We start from the raw sequence: 26,397 nt of genomic DNA on the forward strand, positions 1-26,397 counted from the left end.
TGATATGACTAAAAGCATCATCCAGACACTCCTTGAACTCTGACAGGCTTGGTGCCATGACTACTTTCCTGGGGAGCCTGTTCCAGTGACCGATCACCCTCTCAGTGAAGAGCCTTTTCCTAACATTCAGTCTGAACTTCCCCTGATGCAGCTTCATTCCATTTCCTCGTGTCCTATTGCTGGTCACCAGAAAGAGGACATCAGCACCTCCCCCTCCACTGTCCCCCTTCAGGAAGGTGTAAACTGTGATGAGGTCACCCCCCAACGATGAGGTCACCCCCCAATGATGAGGTCACCCCTCAGCCTTCTCTTCTCCAAGCTGAACAAACCAAATCGCCTCAGCTGCTCCTTGTAAGTCTTGCGCTCAAGACCTTGAACCATCTTGGTTGCCCTTCTCTGGACACACTCTAATAGTCTGATGTCCTTCTTATACTCAGGGCGCCCAAAACTGCACACAGAACTTGAGGTGGGGCTGCACCAGTGCAGTGTAGAGTGGGACAATCACCTCCCTTGACCGGCTAGTGATGCTCTGCTTGATGCACCCCAGAACATGGTCCTTTTGGCTGCCAGGGCACACTGTTGACTCATATTCAACTTGCCATCTACCCAAAGCCCTATATCTCTCTCCACGGCACTGCTCCCCAGCCTCTCGTCCCCCAATTTGTATGCATAACCAGGATTATCCCATCTCAGGTGGAGAATCCGGCACTTGCTCTTGTTAAATGTCATACAGTTGGTGATTGCCCAGCTCTCTAGTCTATCCAGATCTGTCTGTGAGGCCTCTCCACCCTCAAGGGAGTCCACAGCTCCTCCTAGTTTAGTATCATCATCAAACTTAATGTACATTTGATTCCTGTGTCCAGATGATTTAATAAAAACATTAAAGACCATTGGCCCCAAAACTGAGCCCTGGGGAACCCCACTGGTGACTGGCTGCCAGCCTGATGCAACCCTATTTACTATAACTCTTTGAGCCCGACTTGTCAGCCAGTTGCTCACTCAACGTATTATGGACTTGTCTAGCTGTGTGCTTGACATTTGGTCCAGAAGGATACTGTGAGAGACAGTATCAAAAGCTTTGCTTAAAATAAAAAAACCACATCTACTGGCTTCCCTTGGTCAACTAGATGGGTGACATTGTCATAAAAGGAAATTAAGTTAGTTAAGCAGGACTTTCCCCTTGCGAACCCATGCTGGCTATGACCAATGACTGTATTGTTTCTCAAGTGTTTTTCAGTAACTCCCAGAATAATCTTCTCTATAATTTTACCAGGCACTGAAGTGAGACTGACAGGCCTGTAATTACCAGGGTCTTCCTTCTTGAATATTGGGACAACACTTGCCAGCTTCCAGTTGACTGGGACCTCTAATATCTAAATATTGGCAGAGTACAAAAGAGATGGAATCATAGGAATTGTGAAGGCTATAAAGAAGGGAGTTAAAATAGTCAAGGTGAGAGACGCTGATGGCAGGGAACTTGGAACATAATGATACATTTCACTGTCACAAACTAAAAATAATTCCCACCTGATATGTTCCCTGTGGCTTTGCTATAATAGAAGTCCCATCTCCAAAGATGGTACAACAGGTACCGTCCTCACAATTTATTATAACAGTAGCAAACTCAGGATTCTCTACTTGCATACATTTCACCTTCCTTGTGACGGCTTCCGAGGGTTCATCTAAGAATTAATACAGAACAACTAGGCAGGAGCACATGAACCATAGAAAAGTCTTAGGATTCAATTTGCCTTTTCTCTCATAAGGCTGGACCTTTATCTCCTCAGTAAAAGACCCTCAGATTTCATAACATCCTTTATCACATGATTTTATGTTAGGTGAACAATATGCAACATTCAAGTTTTTGGACTGTGCACTGAATATAGGAAAATCCAACAGCAAAAAAAAAGTCTGTACCCATCTGTAGCTGGTGTGGTCAGGAGAGTACTCTCTAATTTATCAAGTACAGTACTAACCATAATGATCTGGATATTTGTAACATACAAGTTGGACCACTGAAATTTTTTAGGCCTGTGATACAAGCTCTAAGATGTGAAGAAATTCCTTTTCAGCAGCAGAAGTCAGGGAAAACAAATCAAACCGGTATGTTAATCTGGTTATGTTAATCTGTATGTTAATTGCCTTCCCACTGAACAGGCAGACCAGTTCAAGGTCATTGTTTTGATTTTTAAAACCCTAGAGAGAGGTGTTCCACAACCAGAACTTTCTACTGTGTTTGAACACAACAGTCCTTGACACCCACACAGTAAATATATACTTCATGTTAATTACAGAACTTAGCCAGCAACTGAACTAAGCATACAGAATATACTGCCAGCCAGAAGAAACACAGATGACCATTAGCCCCACTTGTTTCAGGTGAATATAGTTTCACTTCTACTAGGTGTGGCATTTTCCATGGCCACATTCAATCAAATTTTGAATACGTCTAAGGTTGGTGAGTCCATGGCCTCTCTGGGAAATATGAGGATGCCCTGGTCCTTATACCCTATTCGGTTAAGACTCAAGTCAGCTTGCTTGTTGTATCAGAGTAGGTGGAGAGCAGGCAACGAACATACTAGAACTCAGGCACTTGTGGTCTCATTGGGAAGGTGGGTCACGTAAGTATATACATGGAAAGAAGGAAATTTGCCTGTTTGCTACAATGTAATTTTTGCCCTGAATACTGAATAAAAAAAGACAGAGCAGACAAACTAAGCCTAGACTACACTAGTGGATTTATTATCTAGGCTATTGGTATGAGCCTTCTTTAGCATATTTTGACAATTATCGGCTTCACAAGATATAGCAGAGATAAGTGCTCCCCTTTTGATTTTACCTGTTTCCTCACTATCCTCTGGTACAAAAAGTTCTTCACAGTTTTGATAAAAAGTTGTGATCCTAGTACCATCAGCATGATCTACTACTCTGCTGCCATCCAGCTTCTCAACAATTATCACTTCATCATCTCGTACAGTCATTACCTGAAAGAATGAAGGAATACTCATTTATATTAGCTCTGTGATATTGTAACAGCAACAACAGTAAAACAAGGCATTATGTACTGAAACTCTGAAGACTACTGCAACTTGATCTACCAGAGACCGAGGATGGGCATTTTCTTCAAAATCTAAACCTTTTATATTAGTAACAGTGTAATAAGACAACCTGTAGGATATATGTTCAAAGAACAAATCCTACAACTTATACAATGCCAGCCCTGTCTCTTAGCTTAGTAAACAGTGCTATAGTAACACAAAAATAGTAATACCGTTCCATCAGCTGGGTCAGTTGCCTGATAGATTAAGACTGGTTTCAGATCCATTCTCTTTCCTCCCTCCGTGCCCACTCGAATGCCTGATGGCGTAGTTGTTATCCAGGTTCCTGCCGGGTTCTCCTTAGGTTGCTCAGAATTAACCAGACCCTGCACAGTATTTTCAAAGAACTCATCCTTGTTTGGGTGTGATACGCTGTTTCTGTCACTGCCTTTCCCTGCAGAAACAAAAACTTCTGTATCAGACTTGGCATTCTCTAAAGCAAAAGGCAAAATCAAGAAAGTGAAGAGTTTCTGTGAGTATTGGTTTTGACAGAATTGAAAGAAGAACTATTTATCAGGCTGGAGGACAATTACAAGTGCTGTTACTCAAGGCATGCCCTTGAAATAATCTTATTTAATGTGTTCATTAATGACACAGAAAAAGTAAACAGCATGCTAATGACACCTGATTATGACAAGACTTTGGAAGGGACTATCAACGCAGAAGAAAATCTGAATGGATTACAGAAAGAAGGCATCCAAAACTGCCCCACGAGCCTGAAGATTGAAGTAATATGATGATACACCCCATTAGAATGAAATTTAATGCAAAAAGGAATAAAAATAATTTATGCTTCAGACAAGTTTCCAACAGTAGAAGAAAAGACAGACCTGAACACAAGTTACCAGTGTGAAAATACGGTGACAAAAAGGCAAACACAATCCTATGGTATATCAGAAGAAAAGGATGGCGATTCAGTTGTGAAAGGGAATTGGAGAGATCTTATTAAGAATGTGATAGAGAACTCTGGTCTCCCATATTCAAGAAAAGGAACTTAGACTAAAAGTATACAAAAGACAACAGCATAGTTCAGAGAGAAGCCTAAAAGGCTTACAGCATATACATCCTGGGGGGCGGGGGGGGAAGCCAAAGAGAGATGAAACTTTTCACTATAAATTTGTCAAGACTATGGCAGTGGAGAGAAAAAGTCAGGGGGGGCGGGGGGAAGTGATCATAAATAAAGGATAAGGAATGAAGCATATACACTGGCCACAGATACTGAGACTGAAAATTAGAAGCTGGTTTGTCAGGGAAGTTCTCAAATATCCTTCCAATTATCCTAAGGAATATCCTCAGAACAAAGATTGGGCTTGAAAGTCTCTTTTTTAAAAGACTTTTCTCTTTGGCAGCAATTTTTATTCACATACATCCATTAAATTATATGTTAATATTATGAGAAGTCATAATTATTCTTTGGACTAAGGAGCACTGACAGTGGTCTCGGACTACACTGAGGTATGAAGTAAACTGTTATTTGGTTCTTTCTCGGCCAAACACAATAACGTGAGAATGGTTATATTGGGACAGACCACAAGTCCATACAACCAATTAATAATGACCAATAGTAGGTGCCTTGGAATACATACAACGAGAAAGAAAAATACAGTAAGTCCTTTGTGAGAGAAGCATTTCTCAATGCCAAAACTAAAAACTGTGTAACACATAAGTAAGGATTTGACACTAGTGTAGCTACAAGGATTTCTTTTAAAATACTTTGTGTTGAATCGCTCTGCTACTGATGTAGATCTTACCCACCCTTATCCTTATTACAGTCCTAGCATGTTAGAGGAAAAATAAAACTGGAGTAGGAGAGAAATTATTTGATATGAAGGTAACAAATTAGTAGTGTGCAGCAGCTGAGTACAGATAAAATTGCATTTTCACACTAGCAGAATTTTCAGACTAAAGAAATATGCCCTTTGTTAAGTATCATCATCCCTGCTAACTTTAAATGTGTCCAAAACACTGGAAATGTTACCTTTCTTAGTGCTGGTCTCAGGTGAAGGCTCTGATTCTGGTAACAGTTGCATGTTATCTGGAATTGTAGGTGGTGGTAGGACAGGACCAGAATCAGGACTCCTACTCACTGTGCCATCAGCAAACAGAATCTACAGCAATCAAGGACATACTAGAGGTTAAAAATCACTTCAACTACCAATAGAAAGTCTCAAAAGAATGTGTTGCAAATGCAATAGTCACTAGAATATTGTGGGTGATGGGGGTGGAGGAAAGTAAAAGACTCTCAGAATGAATATAAGAAATAAAGAAGCTATCTCAAAAAGAAAGGACTGCTAATTGCTGTAGTTGACGTATATAATTAACGGGGACTCTATTTAGTAACAAATAGGCATTATAAAAGTAAACAGTAAAGATTATTCTTTGACTATTTAAGTGGTCAAAGGTTGATGATTTTTTTTTCGTTGCAGTGGTAATGCATTTGTATCACCATATTGATCTGTATTCAGGTATTCCACATGTCTAGGATTGCTGTTAATTTTTTAGCTATCAAGACAGCTAACAAAAAGAAGTCATGGTTATTTATCTTATTATAGCTGGTTTCTGAGATCTATTGTCCATTACACTCAACTCTTAATATGCATGTTCCCTGTGTGGCAGGGAACAATCATCCCTGAATTCATTTACAGTACAGATATTCTAGGGAAAAGATGGTACAATGTGGAAAACAAATGGACAACATATAGAAACATCTCAAGAGTTACAGTTACTGTAAGGTAATTAACAATTTATTCTTTTTTGAATGCTTATCTATATGCAATATATTCTTGATGAGTCACAAACATTGAGTTAATATAAAGAAGGATGCACTCATAAAGTGCTTATACAAAGACTATGGTACAATCATGGTAGGCACATTAAGATCTATATTCTTCTGTCAGGAAAAAGTATGTTGAGAATATATAGACATAGAGCAGCTAGCTCCTTTGCATATTTCTGAAATGGGTAAGTTTCTCAGAAATCCTGGCTAAATAGTTTAAGATCTAATGTAATGAATGAATGTAAATAACTTGTACTAGGAGTTGTGGTCCACTTAGAAGAAAAACTTGAGGAAATAAGGAATTATTTTGACAGTTTCCAAGTCAAAACAGATGACTCCTCTTTTCACCTGTTTGTGAACTACACATACAGTCTTACACTTTAAAAAGAGAGTTGCTTGTAGATTGATTACAGTATCTGCAAAGTTGGTATCTAGCCTATAGCACCTAAAAGGAACCAGAACTCCAGACAACCTAAATATGTGTAAACAAAGAAGGTACTTAGGAATATAAAGTCTTTTCGATGAAAATTTAGGATACCTAAAGGTGTCTGCAGGATTGAAGAACAATTCAAGTCCTTTCTGGATCCCATATGTCTGTTCAGATGACTGAAAAAATATATGGATGCTTTTCTGTTGCCAAAAATACCCAAAGCCCAGCTAATCCACACTTTAGGTGTTTATATCCAGGAATGCAGTTCTCAAAACCACATTCAGCTATTTCCTAAACCCAAAGTTGCCTAAAATCTTCACATGCCTGAAGTTTTCATCATTTAATCTCCCTATGTGCCTTAAGTTCTGATTCTGAACAAAGCCAAGTGCATTTTAGTCTTGACATGGCCACATAACTCAGTGGTTAGTTAACTCCATCTACAAACTGGACACTTCTCTATCTCAGTTGACAAGCACAAGTTCAAGCGTAATCACACATGCAGGCTGCTTTCAATGAATTCTACTAAACATACCTGGGTAGATCCATCCATCATGTACTTTATGACAGTTCCTTGACTGGTGATGACTCTTGACACCTCTTGTTCTGTTTGCCTTGCCACAGACATATAGAGATGAGAGTTCTTTACCTTTTGGGGATAACTCTGTCTAACCAAAATATCCGGAGTAGGCTGCTTGGCCTGTTCTCTTTTGGTGTCTTCATGCTTTATTTCACCTTCTGTAACCTCATGTTCCTTCTCTCCACTTTCCATAACCTCTTCCTCTTTTGCTTTATTTGCTTTGGCCTCACCTTTTCCAAACTCCTCTTCCTTGGCTTCATCTGTTTCAGCCTCCCTCTTTTTTACCACCTCTTTCTTAGCTTCAGCTGTAGTGGCTTCACCTTTCAAATCTGAAAACAAATTCTGAATTAATTAATACTGCGTAGCACACATTCAAACAGTGTTAAACCCCCAGCATCATGGTGTCTATAGGAGGTATACAAATTTAGGTGAGTAAGGCTAACCCTCCCTGGCTTCCTCTGTAATCTGCAGAGTAAGGGACAGACTCTGTTTTTCAGAGTAGAGACCCCATTGCTGGAGGTTTTCGAGATGCAATTGGACAGGGTGCTGGATAATCTCATCTAGGCTCCCTTTCCCACAAAAGATTGGACCAGATGATCTTTCTAGGTCCCTTCCAACCTGGGCTGTTCAATGATTCTATGATTTTGAAATGAAAAGGAGAGAGATGTCCAAGAAGAAAAATGAGGGAAGCTTTTACTAGCAATTCAGGTCTATGTGGCCAAAAAAAATAAATCAAGACATTCCTCTCTCACATGATTATAAATTTGTGCTGGATCCTTGTGTACCAAACTATATTTATTAATGCTATTTGATACAAATTTCTGATTTTTTTAATTAATTTATATATACTGGGCTTACCACTTGGCTGGTTTCTAAGAGATATGTTGTTTCATCAGTTGCCAGGATGACAAATAATTCTGCTGGTTTTTATGCAACAGCTCACACATAGGATGTGTTGGAATTACTGCTAGCATGTACTTGGTGTGTGTAATAAATCTGGTTTATTCCTGGATGTGGGCACCTCTGCAGCTAGCTGTGCTGACCTATTGTCACATACTCAGTATCTCCAGTACAGCCTGGGCTGGACAGATTTGTTGTACATAGGTATTAATTGAAATCTGTGGGTGGCTCTTTTTAAAATTGACCCAATGACAACAACAAAATTCACATTTGTCTGCTTCAAAACCTAATGGCATGACTACAAAACCCTGAGATTTACAGTATGCAAAGATGAACCTCATGCTGGTTTTCAAAAACACTGGGAAACGGAATCATTGCAGAAGGATACATCAGGCACAGACACTTTTAAATATCTATATAACCCATAACAATAAGGGCAGAAAGGTTTATTAGGACCATTTTCTCTATATGTACTGGATGGCATAAACCAAAGGACTTACGTGAAATAATTCCTGTCTGAAACTGATCATATCTTTTAGAAAGGCAACAAAACCCGATTGTAAAATATCCAGTAGCAGAGAGTCCATCACAGTGTGGGTTAGTTTTGCTAATCATTCTTACCATTAAAAAATGAGTATAACTTAAATCTTTTCATTTCCAAGCCCTGAAATCTGTAATACTTTTGTATACTGTGTTTACAAGCTATCACCAAAATTCTGTTTTCTTGTACTTCCAGACTGGCACCAGTCACACCTTTGACCTGTATTTTGGTAACTAAATTGAGTTCTCTGCTGACATGAGCTCACTATAAGATACATCTTTCAATGCTTTAATAATTCCTGTCACTCTTCCCTGAATCATTCAAAATATGAACATCTTGTCTTGTGGATTTAAGAACAATACATACGATTCCAAAGGAGGTGCACGTACAGGTAACATAATCTTCCTGTTGTCACTCAAGATTCCTCGATACATATGCATTTATGAATTGAATTTACTAATTTTTCTTTAGTATTCCAATATACATGCATATTCAACTGATTATCCAACATGACTCCCAAGTGCTTTTTAGGGTTGCTGCTTCCCTGCCCCCAATCTGTTACGTCCAACAACTTGCAATTCTAGATTTTACATTTTTTTGAATTAAAAGACATTATTTATGTTGCAAATACTATTAAATAGACATTATGATAGACTTAGCAATCTGAGACCTTAAAAAAATTCATATTGTTACATCTAAACCCACCAAGGCAGAAATAATTTTCTTCTGTAATTTTAACTTCTTTTAAATTCCTTACTTTGCAGTGGCTCAGAAAACTAACCTCCAAAACTTTCACCAAGGAAAGTTAATACTAGTCCATTGGGACAGGAGACGTTCAAACTTGGGAAAGCACGAGCATTTGACATCACTTGTGTTTGGGAAGCTGATTCTTCCATTTCCATCTACAAAACAAAATGTGAATTAGTTTTATTCCACATTTTAAAAGAATACAGAAAAAAAAATAGATTACAGATGTCAGTTGTAACAAGACATTTGAAAAAAAAAGTGCTTTCTCATTTTTAACATTTTGAGAATTTATGGATTCTGAAGTGGAAACATTAGCTTATTTTCTTTGACTACACTATCTTCTTTCATTCCTCTTTGTTAACCCTTGAAGAACAACCCTTCCTAACCATTCATTTTGCTGAGTCATTATGCTATCTTGTGCACAGTGTCAAGATGAGATGACAATAAACGGATAATGTGAAGCAGAGGAGCATGAAATAATTCTTGAAGTTGCACATCAGTTATTTTACTTATAACCATTAAAAGAATACAAAAGAGAAGTAGAGCAGTCTGCTGCAAATGCAGCACTGACTTGAGAAGGAGACAGGGAGGAATGTTTGGGAGTCATGACCCGTAATCCTCTTTGCACTGCTCTGTAGTGGAAACTGTTTTGATGACTAGAAAAGATGAGGCTGACCTAAGGAATGTCAAAAGACCCTGGAACATTTGGAAAAAATACAGCAATGGACCCTTTGATGTCGTCATCCCCCCCCCCCAAATTATGTGACAATGAACTACACTATGCCTGTAGTCACAAGGTGAATACAGTTTTGGGCTGCAGACAGAGGTAACAGAGAGAACTTGTCCTGGTATTACCCCATATTCTTGATTTTTAGGAATAGAAATATAGGGAAAAATTGGCAGATGTTTTGCCACCTGTTTTTCAGCATAAAGTAAGCTGTACATTTTATGGTTACATTACATCATATTACTGGGTAATTAAGGCTACTCTCAATACCCTAAGATCGCAGTCACAGGATCACAGGGTAGAAGTCACAGAATAGGGCAGAAGCAACCCTCAGTTGTCATCTACTTATCCCTAATGGTAAAAAATATAATCAAGTATACCTATATCATTAGAGAAAACTGTTAATGTAACCAATTCTAAAAATTTCCAGGGCTGGAGGTTTCCTGGCAAACTATTCCAGTGCTTTACCTTGATTAACCTTACTGACATTTTCCTATTGGTTAGCCTGAATCTCTCTTGCAGAAAATTAGTTTACTTCTAATTATTTCTTCTGATTATATGGGCTAGCATAAGAGATGATGGTGTCCCTTTAGCTCCTTACAGAAGGGTATTCTGTCTCTCAACTCTGGATCACACCAACCCAAACCAAGCCTTTTAATCTTTCCCCACACGTCAAGTTTTCTAGACCTCTGATCCTTCTCGGTGCTTTCCTTAAAACTCACCAGTGCGGCCCACATTTTTCTTGCAGTGCAGTACCCATAACTGGACACAGTACTTCAAACGAGGCCCTACCAGCCCTGAACGGAAAATAACTTCACAGATTTAGCAGGCTATACTCCTCTTTATTCACTTCAATGTCGTCTTTGCCCTTCTCACAGCAAGATGGCATCGTTGACTTATGTATAGCTTGTGATCCATTGCAACTCAGACCTTTCTCTGTAGAACTGCTATTGACAGAACTGTTACCCATTCTGTAGATATATACTGATTATTCATATGTAACTGTAGAACCTAGCACTTATTCTTACTGAATTGCATCCCATTTTACAGACCATGTCCATGTGAATTTGTCAAGTTCACTTCGGATTGTAATCCTGTCCTCCAAAATACTTGCAGACTCACACAGCTGGGTGCTGCATGCACTAATATGGATATTCTCTGTCTGAAGACATTCTAAACCAAATAGTAAAACGCTTTCTGGAAGAAGAGGAGGAACTTAGATGTCCTCCTGACAGAATTTTAATGGTAGGAATATTTGTTTGTATAGGCTTCATTTGTGCCACACAATTGCTGTATGTTATGCTGAGTGCTGTTTGACAACTCCCTACACCACTTTCTGTGCTCATGCTCTTTAAATACCTAACTAAACTTGTTGAAATTAGGTCAGCAGGACTTTCTGTGGGTATGGACAGAACCCCTGTTGAAACAAAAGCCACAGCACTACTTCATCCACTAGGTACCACAGAAGCAGCATAGGTACATCGTGTTTAGAGAGTCTTCCAAGGCTATTTTTACAACTCTCAAGTATGTGTTCATTCTTGTCTTTCTTATTACTCTCTCCTCTCAGTAGCTTCCATTACAAGCAATCTCCTGTTTCTAATAAACCTGCACTGCATTTAACCCCCCATTTCCATATTGCCCAATCTACCTCTTTGAACAGTTCAGCTCAGCTCTGTCAAAAGAATTATGATCTCCATTCAACCTCCCTTGCCAAGGTAGCTGAGAAGATAACTCACAAGCCTCTGATGAGGGCATAGCAAGAGTGATTTTGAGAGAAGTGGCCAAAAGTAACCAGAGTAGAGAAAAAAAACAGTTTTCCAAGACATAGTTCTGAAAAGGAAACATTCAGATCTTTAGACCAGAAGGTGGTGAACCTTTTCAGGGCAGTGCCCTAGAAAATGGTAGCAAGAACTGAAGTAGAGTTTCATGAAATGCCTCTGGAATTGGAAGCCACCACAGTTGGATGAACTACTATTAATTTTCCATGGAGAAATTCTGAGGAACAGGACAAAAGAGAAAACAGTGCAGGAAAAGATGGCAGACCTGGTGCCACTCATGTTCTTTACATATCACCCACCAGCCTACGGAAGAAGCAGAACATAAGAGAGAGAAGAACCAGCAGTTCTTTCTTCATCATTTCAGCCATACTTGATTAAAGATGGAACCAAGTAGGAGGAAAATTAAAACACACTACTATATGCTTCAAATAATTTTGCAGTTAGTCTGGAAAGATATTAAGAACCACATTTAACAAGCACATTATCTAGAAATGCTACTTTTTTGTAACTCGATCAGGTTAAAAAGGATAGCTTTTTTATCATAACTGCCATTAAAGAATTATCCCAGACAGTATATTTTAGAGCATTAGTGTTACATGGAACTGTTTATGGACCTCACTGCTTTGTGTTCTGATTATGCCTACATTCAGAAGACTGTCCTTTCCTAAACTGAAGGTTGTAACTAAATTGGTTCTCAGCACTATTCATGTTCATTTCTGTCCTTCTCTCAGAGTTTGTTTTGTATTTTAATTGTGTCCGTTTCTGGGACACTGCTGGTTGGAGAAAACAGTGTCAAAAAAGAAAAGAGGTTAAATCATCTCAAATAGAAAACTCTTGCATCCTCTTCCACCACCCTGCTAATATTGCCTCCCATACTTCTTTGACAACTTTTCATGTAACTCATACTCTGGCTGATCTGCGAGATCACTGGACCAAACAAACCTCCTGTGGTTGCCTACAGTATTCTGCCAATAGTTAGCTAATGACCTGAAATAATCTAGGCTAGTCATTTTGCAGAGGGGAGCTGTGACCCATTCCTGAACTGATATGGCCTCCCCTGCTCATGTTTTAATGCCAAAAAGCTTCTCATAGAGCTCTGTGGAAGGTGTTCAAAATTAAATGCTGTGCATTTCTGAGGCACATGATCCTGTAATTCCTGTATTACTCTGCGCTAAGTATTCCATAATAGAAATTCAGAGTCTGCTTTTGAAATGTCATCCATCCTTTCCAAAGACCTGTCCTGTGATAGAAGTACTTAAGTTACAGGCAAAAGTCACTTCCTCAAGTTGCTGGTCCCTGGCCCATGATCAGCTGGAAAGACCAAACTGCAGAGCAAGCTTTTGCAAAACTGTCTCCACTAATTTACCGGTTGGTTAGACCTCCCAATACAGGTTTTGGAAAGCACAGAAAAGTTCTCCTACTTGGGTTAAACTAAAAATTAATTTCTAGAGCAGTTCTAGTCACTGAGATATTAATAACATAACTGGTGTAACCGTAAAGCCAAAATTGACAAAAGTATGTGGACCATGGAAGACACACTGCTCTACATCATGGAGTTATAAAGGCTAGCTTCATTAGCAGCTGCCAGTATATGCATCTGAGAACAACTAGAAGAGTAAAACATATCCTTAGAAGCACCATCAATTGTCAGGAATTTGTTAAGGCACAGCTCAAAGCCCTCTGAGAAGAATATATGCTTCTGTTACATAAGTTTATGTATTTCAGTTTTTTGTTTGTTTCTTTTCTGTCTTCATTGGATAATGTCTATTCTCTCACCTTTCCTTCTTCTTGCTTTACTGGGTCATCAGATGGTGCAGGGCCTATTTTGCCATGGCTTGCTTTTGTAGATGACAGAGATTTTCCTGATTTCTGTTTGACGGACTTCTCTTTTTTTCCTGAAGCTGATGTAACAGGAGAAATTATGGTCGGAATATGAACAGAAGGGACATCCAGAATTCTTGCTAAGACAGGATCTGGTTTATCATCTAAGGAAGGGAAAAGCAATATTTTAAATGCAATTAAGTTTCATAAATGTAGATGGCCACATTTTATTTTTTAACAAGATTTTGTACACTAATTTTTACCTTTGAAATAATAACCTCAGTGCGGAAGTTTATTATTTCACATAGAGGGACTGAATATACGAAATTATTTAGAAAATCTTTCCATAGACTGACTACTCATCAGCCTAAAAGGCGTCTTGAAACTATTGTTTCCCACAAGTCATCACGTGCCTCTTCAAAATAGAAAATACATTTTTTTTAAAATTCTCTTTTACCTCCAGAATACTTAGATAGGTAGACACATTTTGAGTCTAGTATCTAGGAAATGATCACTGTTGTTATGCTTTATCATGGGCTGATCCAGCATGGACCAACTCCAGCAGTTTTGCACTACATAACTCTATTTTGCTGTAATGATTCAGCAAGTCTAGATCATCAGAATCTTTCTAAGACTCTCCCAATTCTCAAAGGCCAAGCATTAGGGCAGCCTGTTAAGCATGTTGATAAGAAGTAGTCAAGTTGCCTTCCAAAACAGTTTCTTCAAAATAAAATTAATACAAACTAAGATTTCCTGTAAAACATTTTTGTTTCAATGAACTGACACTTCTCTTTAGTCAGAAAAACCCAGCCAGCTCTAACCTTAACACTTTTTTGAAAGATTTTTTTTAATCATCTTTTCTTGCTTGACAGCAGCCTAAGTCCTAAATCTACAACTCATGAAATCACACCTTGTTTCCCATCCAGACAATTTAAGAAATTGAATTCTTGTTTGTTTTGGAGAACTCATTACCTCAGATAAAGCAACTTATTATCCACATCTTAACCATACCCATATAGATGAGAACTGAAAACGCCAGTGAGAAAAACATGATGATTTCAGAAACCACCTTTTGAAAACTTTTTAAAAATAAAGCAAGCTTGATATGCTTAGTAGTTTCTATGAAGTATGAAGTTTAATGACAAGTCAGTCATTTGAAGAACGTCTTTAGGAAGACTTCCAAAAATCCTTGTTTTTGTTTTGGTAAAATTAGGTTTTAATTCTGCTTCTTCCAATAAACAATATTATTTAATGGGAAAATTGATACATCAGGCAAAGAGAAGTTAAATAACTCATTGACGAATTGCAACCCAGATCACACTCAGAAGAAGAAGGAAAGAAATGCATCTGGAAGCATGCTAATAGAACCATTCTGGTGTGAGATCATAGCATTTTCTGTAATGTAGGTGAAGAGTTAGTATATTTTTGGCTGAAAAAGATAAAAGGTAGGCCTAAGTGCTACTATGTCCACTGTTTCCAGAAAGGTTTTGGCATAGATGGTTTTAGCTCTGCAGATAAGGAAATGCAGAGGCTACCTTCAAGTTCTAAACTACTAGAAAGGCTGCCTGCATGTTCATTTGCCTTACAGATGATTCTGGATGGCAACTGCGAAGATGACCCAAAATTTAAGACTCTGTGGCTAGAAGAAACTTATTAGATCATCTAGTGATAAAGTCCTATTTAGGAGTCCATGGATAACAAGCCTTCGATCTCAGTTTTTGTCTTGGTGCCAGCATGAGGGAAACACACAGATATCTGAATATATCCATGACCTTTAGCCTGAAAGGGAAATTTAGGTTCCCACAAAGATTTTTGAAATCCTCATTTTCATTAGCTGATGCATGCCTGATGCATGAGAACGTGATGCTTTGATAGCTGGCTCTGCTTTCATGTACTGAAATTTGTGCTGCATGGCTTTTACAGATTATTGGAAGTCTGTTTTATTTGTAATATGCTAGAGAGAAATTCTCAGCTAATTATATAAAATAGGAAAGGTTAAAATTCTCCATGGGGTCCATTCTGATACACATTTATTAGACAGCATGGCCATGGAATAAACAAGTAGAAGTATCCATCTCCAGGTGGATGGTGAGAAGAAACAGCTGGCTAATAAACTTTGACAGAGCTAGGGCTCTACAGGGAAGTAGGACAGCCAAAAAGAAGGCAACTGTCCAATAAAACCATTAGTGAATGTAATCTGTCTTGTCAGGTGAGTATAAATACCCACGTGAACACTACAAACTGGGTATAAGCAAGATCTTATATATAGTGAGGGGAGCTATTCTTCACAGCTACTCATGCTCTGAAGTGCAGCATGCTCAGTTTCAGATGACACTACTTTCTAGAGCGCTAACAAAATTTCACCTACCCCTTTACGCTGGTTACCCTGAAAAATGAGAACATAGTGTCTGAGGGTAACAATGAAAAAGAGTAGATTGTTGAGACTGAGGGAAAGCGTCTTCAGAAATCTTGAGAGAGATGGGAAATTCTAGAGGACTGTCAGATTAAGGAAGGTTTCCTTCCTCCTGCACACACAGGCAGATTTCTAGCACTTGGGAGTTACACTCTCATAATTTTGTCAAGGCACAAAGAGCAAGTGCAAAGGTTCTGTAATACCCAGAGGTGAAAGCCCCATGGGTGCTCAAGTAGTGCCAGATTCACAAAGAGATGAGGAGCTTACTTCTAAGCCTGGCTGTAAGGTGTAGGCATAAGCAAGTCTGAAATTAGATTTTGGTCATGCTAGAGAAACAAATAATATTTCAAAACTTAAACAAATATTAACATTTAACCAAGAAATATAAAAGATGCATAAAGCTGGCAAACACCCTGATGCCTTTTTTCATCTTAGCTTCCCTAAAAGGAAGATGGAAGAGAGAAAATGAGAAAAACAATAAGAAAAATGAGAATTAGAGAGGTTCCAGAAAGTTATTTCAGTAACGCAGGGAAAACGAGTAATGTGCACCCAATTTAACCAATCAGTGGAGAGAAACTGCGGATTACATGGCATACCATTCTACGTTAGGGATACATGGCATATGAGAATAGTCTAAGCCAGAATATTTCTCATCAGAATTTTTCTGAGCACTTAGGATCAAACACCCACAAGGGGAATTAGACATAAGCAAGTGATTGTAGAAAAACTGCAAACAACCAAAGAATGCCAGTCAGCAGCACTGCACTAAAGCTCAACATGGCAAGGATTATTCTAATGTAGAATAGGGTGCTTATGGTAGATGTGAAAAAGCCTGAACACCACAGCTGACATGTAGGTGTTTAATTAGACATGTCTCTCTTATGCCAAAACACAAGTTTTCACAGTCCACTACATTGTGAGTGCTCTCTTAGCCCAAGTTTAAGGCGGCCTTTTTTAGTAATTAATTTGTAAAATGTATTTGAATAATTAAAACTGAGCGTATAGTTGAATGGTTTACCACAGTCCACACAAAGATGCATTCAATTAAATGTTTTCATATTTTAAGAGCTGAAAAATGCTGGGTTTATTTTCTGATCAGAGGAGGGTTTCACTTTTATCCGTATGATGGTTTCAGTGGCCTTTCAAATGTAATGGAAACAAAAAGCTCTTGGTAAAAGCAGACGCTATTTTCACTGTGGTTTTGTGAAGCAATTGCTTCCAGTTGGTGAATGTGTTTATTGAAAGGCTGAGAGAAATCCCTCATTATGGCTGCACAACTGTAACCTAAAGTCCAATTCCTAACATAAAATGAAAGTTCCATAATCACCTATATAAGTTTACAAAAATATTATTTCTTGGAAAACCAAGAAGACTCCTCAGCAAATCACATTTTCCTTGACTCAAATTAATTGGCTGATTTTGCTGGGCTACTTAATAACAATACTTGCAAGTTTCTCCCTGCACTGCTCTGTTTTCACAGCAAGTAAAAAAGCATGGAGACCTCCCTCCATTTTGAAATTTGAATCATAGAATATTCTTGACAATGTAATCTCATCTCGAGCCTTGCTGAAAATACCCCACCATGTAGTAACAGCTGCTGAGAAAGGCAGAATTGCATGCAAGAAATTATTGGGTTAAGTAGTGTATGAAGTAAAAAAAAAAAAAAAAAAAGAATTCCCCCTATGGTTCTCAAATATCCTCTTTTATTTGCTTACTTTACCTGCTGTCTTCCCTGTAGGTCCATAATAGCTCAGGGACAGCTGGATTCCATTTTCCAAGGTGGCTGAAAAAGATCCAAACTTGCTCACAGCTTTCTTTTGATTTTTCAATTTTCCTTTAAAAAAAAAATTGAATGAATTTTAAAGATAGGAACATATACCAGAACCACCTGAACAGCAAACCAATGACTGGTGAGAATAGTGGCACCTCAGTGTGGATGACTAACCTGTAAAATAGATTAATATAGGACTGGGAAAACTTTATCATTCCATTCATAGGGTAGTTATAATAGTCACTTTTGTGTAACGTAGCTGTGATTTTTCATCTAGAAATTGCATTCTAATTAGATAGGTGTGTAAAAACAGGTTTAATAGCAACAACTAGTGAAAAGTCTTTGTGAATTTAAACAGCAAAAGAACCTAGTTCTCAAGTCAAGGACCCTTGTTTCTGTTCCCTACTTGGCTGACAAGAATGCTGAACTACTCACTCCTATCACGTGTGGCCTATGCACTAATCAAGTCGCTGTCTCTCAGCTACTGTCACAGGGACCATACCTCAAGGAGAAAGTAAAAGGAAGGAGAAAAAATTGAGAAATTAGATCCAAAGATATGTCTGGCGCTTGTGAAAGTGGATCAGGAGACAAGCTCACTTCGAGGTGCAGGACAAGATGTCATGTGATGAGTATGTCATCCTTGAAAACCACAGGAACTATGCAAGGCAACACCTCCAAGACAGTGACACCGGATACTGCCTTGCATCTAATTCAACTCCTACTGCCTTAAAGAAATATTCTGCTGGTTAGAGGAAATCCTTGGGATTTCCAGTATGGGGAACAGCTTCTTAAAACTGTGAGGAGCAGCACAGAAGACAAGAAAAGAAGGTTAAGGCAGGCACCCAACACCCAGCCATCTCCCAGTTCTTTCATCAGCAAGGCACACATTTGAGACCTCGTCTCCTGTTATTTACTGTCTGTCATTGCAATGTTCCTTGGTGACTACCATGTGCAGGATGCTGTTTTGCCATTTTGACTGCATTAAAAGCTTACTGTCCTATCATTCAGCCACTGCCAAGTGGATTGATTCTTCTCTTCCCTACTGCCTTTCTATAAGGTACTCCTGCTTACACAGGAGGAAAGCCTCCCACTCGTGCCAAGCAAATACAACATGCCTCAGCTGCTAGCACACTGGTGATTAACATTATCATTTGGCAGACCCCAGAATGATACAGGTCTACTTTCAGAAGGGCAGACAAGAAACATCTCATCTGTGGAAGGGATGCAAATTTTCTATTCAGACAACCTACAGTTACATCACTGGTGGCAGCTGAAGCCAAGGAGAGGAGCAAGAGCAGGATGCTTTTCAATAGTGATGAAGATTAAAAGAGCTAACACACCTACCAAAAGTTATACTTATCCAATACTCTTCGGTTCAGTGAGAGCAATTCCATAGTGCTTTTGCCGAACATGCATGCAAATTGTTACAGACTGGCTTTCTTCCTGGAAACGCTCTTGCCTGGGTTCAGAAAGGATTTGGATTCCATGCCTTCTGAGTGTTAGTAACATGTCAACCAGCAGTAGAAGTTGCTGAACTGCAGAAAGATCTGTTTCCACAGCAAAGGTCTTGAGGAGGCACTAATGCTATGGTTATCTGACCCACAAAAGGAGGTCCAGTTCAAAGGAGGAAATCTTCCCTTTCAAGGGCAGACATTTATTCTGGTCAGAGTGGACACGATTCAGTTTGCATCTTCTTAGGCTTTCCCAGGCCACATTAAGATCTGAGGGGGCCCTCCAATAAAGACTCTTTTCTTAAGGAATGGTGATTCTTTTCATTAATTTCCTTGCTTTGGAAAAGAGACTGGTTTACACCTGTTGACCTGTACTGTACTTCTACATCTTGGTAAGCTACATAGTGCTTAAGTCAGACAACTGGATTTTTACTTCTATTTACAGAACACTGATCTTATTTACCCTCTGCCGTTAGTAGGAACTTATTTTCTGTTAGTTGATAAGGTTTGCATCCAATTACTAAATATGTCACACTAGTAATTCTTTATATTAGTGATGTCAGCCCACTAACCTGATCTAGTTTTCTGTTCTTCATTAATTTCTTGCACTTCGATTTCTTTTAAGTTCTTCTTGGGGTCTGTGATATGAATGAAGAAATTGTGGTTGTCTTTTATCACTTTCACCTTTACCAAAGTTAGACCTGCAAAGCAACGGAATACTATTATTACTCCCACTAGGCTTCAGAACTGCCCTGCACCCAAAGAAACCCCTGCACCTACAGCTATAAAGCACACAAAAAAGAAAATTGCTCAGAAGTGGACTGAATTGCTTAGTAGTAGATCAAGAAGACAAAATTGTTAGCTGAGTTTAGACTAAATATTCAAAAACTTCCTGACAATTGGATCTGAGAGGCTGCAGAATAACCCTGTTGCTTAGATATTTTGCATTTGACTGGACAAATTATTGGAACATGCATTCTTGAAATATCATGCATTGGTTGCCATTTAACAGATAAATATAAACTGATTTTTCTCCATTTCTAATTTTCTGGTACTTTATTTATCTATCAGTTGTTAACACACTACATGAAAATGTAAACATTAGAAGTGATAGAGGCTAATATGGAATTACATAGTACACTTACAATGTCTTTAACTGAATTTCTACCACTGAGACATGAAAAGGCATTTATGGATTAAGAAACTATGCCATCAGTTAGTAACTGGGTCAAAACAAAGTCTAAAGAATTAAAGAATCACCTTTTACAAACTCTATCTTCTCTACTTGAATCTGTCCTCCATCACATGGGAAAAGATATTGACTAGTTCCTGATACTTGAATGACATCCTCCCCTGTATTGTAGCCAAGAAACTGGAAAAATAAGTTTTAGGTTATGCATAAATGAGAAAGGCAGAAGCCATGAAAGAGGTAAATGAAGGACAGATCACCAGGATCCCACTGTTCTGGTCAACATTTTTTGCTTAGATATTTAACTAATGTAGTAACAACTTTAGCAAATGTATAGCATGCTATTGTCATATCCAAATAATTTCTCAGTTACTAACTGAAGTAACTTGTTACACATGAGAGCAGAATCTGGTCCTTCAGTGGTATGAAGCCATTACTGAAACTGAAGAGTAGCAAGTAGACTGGTGGCTTAACATATAATGGCAGGGAAAGAAAAATTCTGGCCAAGTACAAAGAGACAAAGTACAACGTCATGGGATCAGATAAAGGACAGATAAAGATTCAGCTTTCCGCCCTCTAGATTTTGGAATTCAGACACTGTAAATCTGATTCTTAGATTGCTGTGCCTTCCGAAGAGCCACAAATTCGCAAAAATTAGGTGATTATACTCAAGTAAGTTCAGACTGAAATGCTATATATCTCTAAGTTTGAAGTCTGTACCCAAGCAAGTTTAGACAAAAATATATTGACCTACGCAAGTTTTGGATGCAAGGTTTAGACTGCAAATGCAAAGCAGTGCAAACTGCCTAAAAACTGTTTAGACAAAACTAGTGAAGAGTTCCCTCTGTAAGAAATACCCCTCTGTTAGTGTAACAGGCAGAATAACTTCTATTAGGGCACTCCAAGAATATGTATTTTGAAACGGGAAATGGAAGAAACAGTGAACTCCTTTTACTTGATTTCCAATGTGAGCAGCCAAAACTTCAACTAGGTCTAGTAGTCCCTGAATACGGGAGTTGGAACAGGTCTTTGTGTTCCCCTTTCCTACCCTCTCCCTTGAAAATCACATTTTTAGGCAAAATTCAGCCCATAAACATATTTTCCATGGGCACAAAAACATGATCAACTTATCTTTGTGTTCATGTCATATATACTAAACCCATCCAAGTTAATTAAATAGTCTTGCGTAGGATAATCTTAAACATCAGAAACTGCTTTCCAAAACTTTTAGTAACAGATCTGCTGCTAAAATGATAGAGTTAAACAAGATATAGTTAGGCTTAATTTGCCTTGAACTCCCAATTTCACAATGGATAATAGCTTTGCTGTAATCTTGACTCTATAGATAAATAGTTAGCACTTTCCTAATGTGGTGCAATAATACGACTCCTTACCTTATAAACTTTTTCAGAATGTGGTTCTGGAATGCTGGGATCCTCCTCAAGTTCAGGGGCTTTTGCTGGCTCATCTTCAAACTTCTCTTCGGAAGATTTCTTGTTGGAACCTTTACTTTCTTCGTGTATTATCTCCTGTCCTTTCTTTTTACCTCCTGAATTTTCTTTTTTTCCTTTTTTGTCTTCCTTAAGTTGTTCTTCCTCTAGTAATCGGACCTGCTCCTCCTTCCAAGCCTACATTAAACATTAGGAATTCAAAAGACTGTAGTTCTCTGTATTACAAGATATTTCATATATGTATGCTGAAAAGAGTACGAGTAAACAAACTCAAAGGAACCAATGTTCTAAGTCACTCTAAGATATGCTTTCCAAACTTGTCTACAGTTTTACAATATTGCACACTATATTTTGCATAAAATTACTGACTCATTCAATCCACAGGATCAGTCACTCTTGACCGCAGTAGACATATCACATGATTATTTGTATCTTACACATTCAGTCATAACAGGATTATTTTGTTGCGCACTCTTCCACAATGTTTATCACCAAATCAGAATGCATCACTGGTATTAATTTATTCCCCAAATGCAACTGTGAGATAAAATGATTGTATTCTTTTACAGAAAAAGGAATGAGGTATCAATGCCAGAATTATCAACTTGTATCAGGAAGACATCCGAGATTTTCCGGAGTATTCAGGGCTTTGTAGCACTTTATGTTCTAAGCATACCAAAGCACAAGCACTTCTCTGGAAGAAATGGTAAGCATGCACAGTTACAAGTTAGACATTAGCCTAACTTGAGCCGTGCCAGCTCAAGCTGAGTACCCAGGAATTGGTTAACACCATTTCATATCTACATTTCAGTATCAGTGCTTTAAGTGCAGAGCTTTACACAGTACAAGAAAGATGAGACATACTATGTCTGTGAGAAGTCAAAAAAAGCAGGGGAGTACAACATCAATTAAGTTAGATTTGTGCAGATTAATTGGTAGTGCCAATGGTAAGACTTAAAAACCATGTGCTTAACTCCTACCTCAGCCAGAAACTTACTGTGTGAACCTAGGCAGGTCAATTCATCTGTAGTGCATGACCATGGTCCGCATCTATGAAATGGGACTCTCTGTCATAAGGAACTCTGAGGTACCATACTTAGATTCCTTAATTTCAAAGAGCTGTAGATAGTGAAAGTAGGAGTTGGGTACATAAGCACTTCCATGAATCTGGATCTTATGTTTTCATAGCTTTATAATGAGAAAACTTCAACGAGAAGTAGGATATTATCCATAACTCTCATTTCCTAGTACTGCAATTATAAATTGCTTTTGGAATGTCTAGTCTAACTCCAAACAGTCTTCCCTTAAGAAAATAACGTAACTGAATCAATAAAGAATAAATTAAAGAAAACAAGAAATAAAGTATACAAAAAATAGCCAAGAGCAGAAAAACTAAGAGGACTGAGTCAAGCCTATGTAGAATGAAGGCTTACCTTCCTGGGAAAGTGGTGTTAATTAGTCCATTTCAGAAACATACATATTTTGCCTTACCTTTAGAGAACCTTCTCTGACAAAAGGACTTTTTTCATTGTTGGACTGAGATTCTGGAATGGTCTCCGTTACGCTCTCAGGTCCTGATGTGCTGCCTTTGAGAAATGAAAGAGGAATAAATGAGGTTATAAATATATGAGAATTGAATAATTTTAAAAAATGGAAAAATAAAAATAATAGAAACGCAAGTAAATAGAAAAATATATATTTGAAAGTAGTAGAAGTAAAAAAGTAGAATAAAGAAAATGTTAAAGTTTTTTAGAGATAAAATACAAAGTCTGTTCAGGTTAGACTGACAACTAGGATTACCTGATAGTCATAACTGGGGAACAAATATGCTAAACAATATATCAACATATTTAAAGACTGACACTCTGCTTCTTGCTGTTGAAGGCTTTGCTCCTGCCACAAGTTTTTTTTTATGCAGATGAGCAATGCTGAATAAACAATAAACAGTATTTATTATTTTTGCTACTATCACTGTTCCAGAATTCAGATCCAGCGCTTTAACCAGTTCAATACCGGAGTCATAGATATTAGAAACTTTCAAGACAAAAAATGTGAATAAATGCTGTCTGATCCTTCGAAACTTCACTAAAGAAACACTTACCATATCCCCTGTTTAATATTAGGGCTTTATAGCATCTATGACTCATGAAAAGGGTCTCTCTCTAGGTGTGTGGTTTTATATCATACTTGGATACCCAATATTTACCTGCCAGAAAAGATGAATTCAAGTACACTACCAGAAAGTTCTAGTTAAATTACTTTGTATTAAAAAGTAGAAATTGCAGTGTGGGTTACAGCAGTGCCAGTGAAATTGAAATCACCTCAAGACACTGTTTCCCACCTGCACATCCCACCTAGAGGTTAACTTCTATCAGCAAGTGAACTTCTCCATGAATCCTATTTGTCATGAGGCACCACATGGGCAAGATTCTATCTAGCTCCTGTGACAGCTACATAGGTACAAATTATGATTTAGAAGTCATAACTGTCCTTTTGGTTTCCAAACTATAATCAGATGTGTTAATTGGGTTGAGGACTAACATTCCTATTTTTGTAAGTGCTAACTGCTAGTACTAGAAGGCTTCAAAGTGCATTCTCAAAGAAGGTGAACAAAGCAAAGGCTAAATACCAATAAATCATTGTTAATACCATTTAAATACAAAAATTGACAATTTGGACAAAAGTTCTCTTTTGTCAAAAGGGGTTTTCAGATTTTGCTGCCTGCTCAACAGTTACTGTATGAACTGCTTACAATTCTCACTACCCAAAATGTTGCTTATAATTAAAGTTTGCTCTACAGTCTACTCAATTCCAGTTTCCAGTTTTAGCTTCTAGCCCACAGCTTCTGTCTTCCAGCCTTTATCCTGACTTTTTAAAAAGGAATTTTCCTGAACCGTGTTGCCAACTTTAACTACTGCTCATCTCTTCATATGTTCAGTCATCTAAACAGAGATTCGTATTTGTATGCAATCCTTAAAACACAGGTATTGTAAATGTAAACTGACATTAAATGTCTCAGTTTTCAGAGCAGAAGATGATGCAGAATATTTAAATATGTGCGTTTAATTAATTTCAAAACATATTTATGTCTATACAGATAACAAAACAAGGTTACCCTATAAAAAACATATGCGCAATTCTGCTCTGAACAGGCTTGGGTCTCAACACTCAACATGAAAAATGAATTTTCTAGGATAAAACAAAAAGATACCCACTTTCAGCTTTCTTAGGGAAGCCAGTTTTTTTCACAGCACATGCAGACAATTCAGAAGGTCCTTCTGCCATGGCTTTTTTCAGTTTAAGAAACTCTATTTCCTTAGCCATCTTCTCTTCTTGGTATTTGACTTCTTCCTCTTTCACCCAGTCTTCAATTGAGTTGGCCACCAGCTCGAGATAGTTCCTGAAAAGCACAACATTCCTTTATTTACCATAATACAGTTTTCACTAATATGATTTCAGGTCAAACAAGATCACTTGGCTTCTCAGTTTCTTATACAAATATTATTCTATAACCTCTGAGAGAAGGCTTGCGTTTGAGAGGGTTTCTCTCAGTTTTTACAGGAGCTGGTGCTTTTGCCTGGCTGGTATTTGTTTAATGTATCTTACATTTCGGATTTTGGTTATCCTTTCTGCAAAGAGATATTAGAAACTTGTCTTCCAGAGAACATCTGCTCCTAGAGAAAATCCAGAAAGTCAGAAAACAGAGACATTCAGTTTAAGAAAGTTTCAGGTTCATTCTCCTCCTTACTGTGTTACCACCAGGATAACTTATTTTCTGAGTTGCCATTGATTGATATTGTCTTTTAGAATACACTTCATTTGTTCGTTCAGCAACTGAGGTGTTATTTTATTTAATTTCTAGCTCTTCTTTATCGGTGTGACAAGAAAGGTGTTTGGAAATTGTCATCCAAATCCAGATTAGAGAATCAGTGCAATGTAGCCTGGCATACATTAAGAATATTTACAATTAACAATTAAGTTGAAGTGAGCACTGAATGACAAACTGATCCAGAGTTTGCAGCTGGTATCTGTAGTTGCATTGTCTCATCTTCCAAAAGTGTCTGAAGTGACTGCTAAAATAGTTCATTGTGAACAACTGCTTCCAAGGTAGGACAAAGCCTGGATGTCTTATATGCAGTTGCCATTCAACCCCTTGTTTGGAGTGTTACAATAATTCTTTAAACTAAACTTCTTCATGTGTACAAAACTACAAGGGGCTTTTAAAGAATGCATGAGATTCAGTTGTTGTGTCTTCATAATGTTTTGCAATTATAAGTTCAAGATGATTCAATTGTATTCAAAAGCTCTGTATGCATTACAGTTTTTGGTTGTGAACATGTAGACAGCACAACCGATTGTTGACCTCATGACAGTTTTAAAGTTCTTATTGCAGCATTACATTATACATCCCAGAGAATTAATATGTAGGCTATTTACACAGATTGGAGATATATACAGTTCAGGTACAGCTTCCAGATACAAAAGTCCCTCCCAGCTTCTGCAGTGTAGGTGGAGCCTGCTTTGGGAAACTTGCATGGAGAAACTGTTGATCATATACCCAGTGGGGACAAGGTGACTCTGCTTGTATCTGAAGAAAAGTGTACAAGCTATAAAAACAAAGGTGTTGAAAACAAAAGGCAAAACTAGGCTAGAACCTAGTTGCCAGCACTGGAATAACTTGAAGACAAATATACATTATAAATAAAAAAGAGATTATTCGCATGGAA

The 26,397-nt window shown here is 38.0% G+C and overlaps 1 protein-coding gene across 1 annotated transcript in view; it reads right to left on the reverse strand.

Moving 5' to 3' along the window:
• The window catches only part of SPAG17 (sperm associated antigen 17), a 91,806-nt gene that overhangs the window by 25,174 nt on the left and 40,235 nt on the right, over positions 1-26,397 (reverse strand). The window contains exons 18-30 of the mRNA XM_069784734.1: positions 24,886-25,070; positions 23,162-23,256; positions 21,614-21,847; positions 20,291-20,402; positions 19,603-19,731; positions 17,529-17,642; positions 13,351-13,559; positions 9,104-9,224; positions 6,837-7,210; positions 5,077-5,206; positions 3,272-3,492; positions 2,840-2,984; positions 1,528-1,682 (exon numbers count right to left, since the gene is read on the reverse strand). Of these exons, the coding sequence (XP_069640835.1) occupies positions 1,528-1,682; positions 2,840-2,984; positions 3,272-3,492; positions 5,077-5,206; positions 6,837-7,210; positions 9,104-9,224; positions 13,351-13,559; positions 17,529-17,642; positions 19,603-19,731; positions 20,291-20,402; positions 21,614-21,847; positions 23,162-23,256; positions 24,886-25,070 (2,224 nt within the window). The remainder of the gene's footprint in view (positions 1-1,527; positions 1,683-2,839; positions 2,985-3,271; positions 3,493-5,076; positions 5,207-6,836; positions 7,211-9,103; positions 9,225-13,350; positions 13,560-17,528; positions 17,643-19,602; positions 19,732-20,290; positions 20,403-21,613; positions 21,848-23,161; positions 23,257-24,885; positions 25,071-26,397) is intronic.

Source organism: Haliaeetus albicilla, chromosome 6 (assembly GCF_947461875.1).
Source record: "Haliaeetus albicilla chromosome 6, bHalAlb1.1, whole genome shotgun sequence".
NCBI classification, from domain to species: domain Eukaryota; kingdom Metazoa; phylum Chordata; class Aves; order Accipitriformes; family Accipitridae; genus Haliaeetus; species Haliaeetus albicilla.